Source organism: Abramis brama, assembly GCF_963993115.1.
Source record: "Abramis brama genome assembly, chromosome: 12".
Classification (NCBI taxonomy): Eukaryota; Metazoa; Chordata; class Actinopteri; order Cypriniformes; family Leuciscidae; genus Abramis; species Abramis brama.
Window position 1 is genome coordinate 1,368,862 of NC_139974.1, and position 5,000 is coordinate 1,373,861.

Genomic DNA, 5,000 nt, shown 5'->3' on the forward strand with positions numbered 1-5,000 from the left:
CCTAACACACACTGTAACACACACACTAACCCTAACACACACACACACTTTCCTAAACTTACCCATCACACAAAACTTTCTGCATTTTTACATTAAAAAAAACCTTTAATTACTTTATTTTTATACCAGATTCACAAATGAGGGCGTCCCTAAAGGAGGTTTCTGGAGATGTGGTCAGGTTTTGGTCACTTCTGGGTACAAATTTGTCCCCAAAATAAAGTTAAGTAGGTACACACACACACACACACTCTCACACACTTACACACACACACACACTCTCACACACGCACGCACACACACACACTCAAGTCTTCATTATCGCTGACTAAATATGAATATTCAGCTAGTCGGTGAATAAACTCACCTCTCCTCTCGAGCGTGTCGGGCCTCCTCCATGTTGGACACATAGTCCCGACTGCACACACAAACACACACACACGTGAAGAACAGGTCATCTGTATGGTATAGTTGTGTATAAGTGAGTCGAGAGGATGTTGTGTTGACCTGTGTCGATTGCGCTCCTCTCTCTCGATCCTCTGCAGTCGCTCCTCTCGCTCGACCCGACGTCTCTCTCTCTCCGCTGCCAGAGACTCCTGATGCTGCCGGTACGAGGAGGAGATGAGGCCTCCGAGAGCGGGCCTGACACACACACACACACACACACACACACACACAGAGACACACAGAGACACACACACACAGAGACACACACACACACACACACACACACATGCAGATACAGAGACAGACACACAAACACACACACACAGAAACACACACACACACACACGGAGACACACACACAGAGACACACAAAGACACACAGAGACACACACACACACACACACACACACACAGAGACACATACACGCACACAGATACAGAGACAGACACACAAACACACACACACACACAAACACACACACACACACCCAGTATTACTACTCGAGCTAAAATACGTTCTTGAGATGTAAACCCTCATCTTTCCCTCGCGGGTCAAAATGACCCGAAGCCCTAAAATTATACTTTTTTTTTTTTTTTGTCCAGAAAGCTTATTTTATTTCATTTTGATAATACCTTTTCTATTTTTTAATGCAATTTTTTTGGAGATTTTTTGTTATTTTTTATTTTATGTACCTTTAAATTCACAGGTTTGATCAATAAATAATAAATAAATGGTTATTTAAGTACATTCCTCACATTCTTTCAACTTAAAATCAAAATAACTCACAATTTCATGCATAAACCCTTTTAACTCAGCTCTAAATATCTGACACTGGGAGTCTTTGTCGACCTCTCGTGGGAAAATAATAATATAAGATGATATTTCATGACTCTAGACGGCCTTATAGCTCTATATGAGCAAACGAGCTGTTCCTCTGGGTCCTAGAGTCAGTTCTCTTCAGTGTGCATTCAGATACACATGTAGACATTATGAAATCATTTTTTGGTAAAGTTTTAGAGTTTTTAGTTTGAATTCTGAGCATTTTTAGGTTTTTCTGTGTGTCCTGAAGCATTCCTCCACTTTTCCATTCATTCCTAAGGGGTCAAACTGACCCGAGGGAATATTTCAATAATTTGAGCTTCAGTGTGCGTGTGTGTATGTGTGTGTGTGTGTGAACTCACCGTTCGCTGGCAGGTGTAGATGGAGGACTTGCAGCAGAGAATGACCTGAGAGACACACAGATGAAGTCATTAGAGCTCAGAGACGCCGTCAGACATGCTTCTGTGCGCTGGGACGACATCCACAACGCTTTCACTGCCCTAATGTGATGCATTTACGAGTGAAGCAGAAGAACATCATCACACTCTTCCTCAGTATTTTCATCGTTTTCCAGCACAAAAATCTAAACGTTCTGAAATCAAGATGCATTTACATTAGAAGCAGAACGACTGAAGATATTACGTCTTGTTCACCGAGAATCTGTTCAAAATGAAGTGAGTTTGTGCTTGAAACAGGAAGTCTGTCCAGAAGTTGTGCTGGAAAACCAGACAGAAACACTGAAGAAGAACATCATTTTATTGCAGTGAAGTGACAGTATCAGGCAGAAGAGGAAGAGTTTGGTGAATCTGTGAGAACTCGCTCTGATTGGTTCAGAGACACGCGTGCGCAGGTGCAGAAGGAGGTGACGTGGTTAGAGGCTGTTGCATCATGGGACACGTGGCTGAAGCGTCTACCTGCTGTTCTCCTCTGGTTTCTCCTCCACATCGTAGGAGAAGAGGAAGAACGGTGAGTGTGGCAGGTACGGCAGGTGGGCGGAGCCTCGCAGCGGAGGGCTGATCTGATTGGACGGCGGCACGCTGACGGTGGACTTGCGGAGCGCGAGCAGATTGGCCAGGAGAGACGGCTGGGCGGAGTCAGGAGGGGGCGTGGCCTTCCTCTCCTCCTCCTCCTCTTCCTCAGGTGTGTGTTTGTCACAGTGCTCTGATTTACTGTCGGCGCCGCTGAACACGAGCATCATGGGTAAAACACAGTGACTAGTGCTTTATAACGGTTATATACACTGGCTCCGGGAAACAGTGTTAAAAGACATCCAACCCCACAAACTCGTTAATCATAACTGATTAAAAGCCTTCTGTGTTAGTCAATCAGGTCAATAACACTGATAATATATATAAAATAATAATATAATCAATTATAATATATATGTAAATAAAAGTATGTAAATTATTCATAAATAAAATAATATTATATATGTATACAAATAATAAATAATATATATTATATCTAATTATAAATATATATATATGTGTGTGTGTGTGTGTGTAAACAAATGTATGTAAATTATTCATATTACAGATAATATAATACTGATAGTATAAGATAATAATAAAATAAATAATATATATTTTAGCAAATAATATATAATACTGATAATATATTAAATTATACAATATAATAATAATAATGTAATGCAAATAATATAATATAATATAATATAATATAATATAATATAATATAATATAATATAATATAATATAATAAATAATGCTGATAATCCAGAATGACAGATCTAATATATTGACATATAATCCAGTATAACCCAGCGGGATCATTAGTCTGAAAACACGAGGATAGAGAAAGTAAATCTGACCAGTTGTAGTCTTGGTTATACAGTATGAGGTTATACACAAGACATAAACCACTAAAACTGCATATATTAAGAGATTTGTAATGAGACGCGTGTGGTTTAGGACTGAACAGTGGAGGACATGACTTCCTCTGACAGCATTAGTGTGAGACTCAGAGAGTGTGTTTAACTCCAGGTCAGAGGGGAAGGACTGTACAGAGACTCCGCACTAAAATACCTGATGACACTGAGACTAGAAGGGTTAATTTCCCCCACATCATCATCATCATCATCTGAGCCCGACTCTGTGACGGGACTCTCCTCCTCATCCTCCTCTCTGCGGCCGGGCAGAAAGAGAGAGTCACGAAGAACACCAGCAGAAGGAAAGAAAGGATGAGCCAGCGAACGCATCTGTGCATGTCTGTGACATCATCATCACTGGCCGCTTCATTATGAAAACATATTAGTCTGTTGGTTATGACAGCAGCTCGAGGTGCACTACACGCGTGAATGAGTCTGATAATGATAAATACTAATACCATCTATGAAACTAGTAAATAAGACTGATCTGAGGTGAGCTGAATGCGTCACATGACCAGTGAAGAACACATGTGATGTGCATGTGATCAGTGTGTGTTAGTTATTGATCATAACCACAGCAGAGTTCAGATACAAACAACATGTGTTCATGAGCCAAATGCACACATATTAATAAAATATATATATTTCACTCTGGGGCTCAAAAAATCCCTCATCAAACTTTAAAAAGAGCACAAGTAAATGAATGTAAATAATACATAATAATGATAATGTAATATAATAATACTGATAATATGTCAAATATCAATATAATAAATAATAATATATAATTATATTATTAAACATAATATTTATAACAATAATATAATAATAAAGACAATATATAAAATAACAATATAGTATAGTAATATTATAAATGTAAATAATAAATAATACTGATAATAAATAAAACAATAAATATACTAAAGATATATATGCAAATAAACATATGCAAATAATACATAATATACGGTAATATAATAACTGTAAAACCAGTTCGCTTGAAGTAAAGTCAACTTAAATATTTGTGTTAATCTAATGAGATCATAGATGAGTTCATCATCTTTAATTATAGTGAATTAGTTGAGTTAACTTAAAAATTTGAGTGTGATAGGTTGCCTTATCTTTTTTTAAGTTAACTCAAATTTTATAGTGATAATAATACAATAAAATAAAATAAAATCTCCCATATTACTCTGGCAGTAAGGCTCTAAAAAAATAAATCAAAGTTTAAAAAGAGCAAAATATAATAAATAATTAAAAATATTAAAAATATTAAAAATATGTAAGTTGACTTTAAAGGAGCATTGCGTAGGTTCTGAAATTTCTAACAGTTACTGACACCAGTGGCCGTTAGAGGAACTGCAGCCAGTCTCATGCTCGTTCTCGGTGCGCACACGCTTGTACGACCACATCAACCAGGGTTGCCGCAGCAACCACTGACGGCTCATCGAGATTCACCAGCATAATGTTTGAGGTAAGAAAACACCATTTGAAAACTCTACCGATTGCCGCTGCTTACTAATAATGTCTGCCGTGCCGTACGGATGTAAGCCGAAGTAGACGAAAACGCGCATGACGTCACATTTTGTGAATTTTCGCGCTGATTCGGGCCCGACTCCTCCACACACAATTGAGCCTGCAGGCTGACAGAGGCAACCGTGGTGGACAGTCGAGGTGTCATTCTTTTTATTACATCATGGTTGGCTCATACATGTACAAATTAAAACTCTATCTTAAAGATTTTTTTAAGTAAAAACCTACACAGAGCCCCTTTAATTATAGTGAATTAGTTGAGTTAACTTAAAAATTTTAGTGTGATAGGTTACCTTATTTTTTTAAAGTTAGCTC

The 5,000-nt window shown here is 37.9% G+C and overlaps 2 protein-coding genes across 3 annotated transcripts in view; both read right to left on the bottom strand.

Annotated features, from left to right (window-relative positions):
- fhod3a (formin homology 2 domain containing 3a) overlaps window positions 1–5,000 on the bottom strand; it is a 67,530-nt gene that overhangs the window by 28,335 nt on the left and 34,195 nt on the right. For both annotated transcript variants that reach the window (XM_084131174.1, XM_084131175.1), the window contains exons 11-13: window positions 1,627–1,671; window positions 505–639; window positions 365–415 (exon numbers count right to left, since the gene is read on the bottom strand). In XM_084131174.1, coding sequence (XP_083987300.1) covers window positions 365–415; window positions 505–639; window positions 1,627–1,671 — 231 coding nt within the window. The remainder of the gene's footprint in view (window positions 1–364; window positions 416–504; window positions 640–1,626; window positions 1,672–5,000) is intronic.
- Window positions 2,175–3,482, bottom strand: LOC311093266 (uncharacterized protein; the record flags this gene model as incomplete). Its single annotated transcript, XM_084130533.1, has 2 exons — window positions 2,175–2,445; window positions 3,310–3,482. The coding sequence occupies 2 exons, from the start codon at window positions 3,480–3,482 to the stop codon at window positions 2,175–2,177; spliced, it is 444 nt and encodes a 147-aa protein (XP_083986659.1).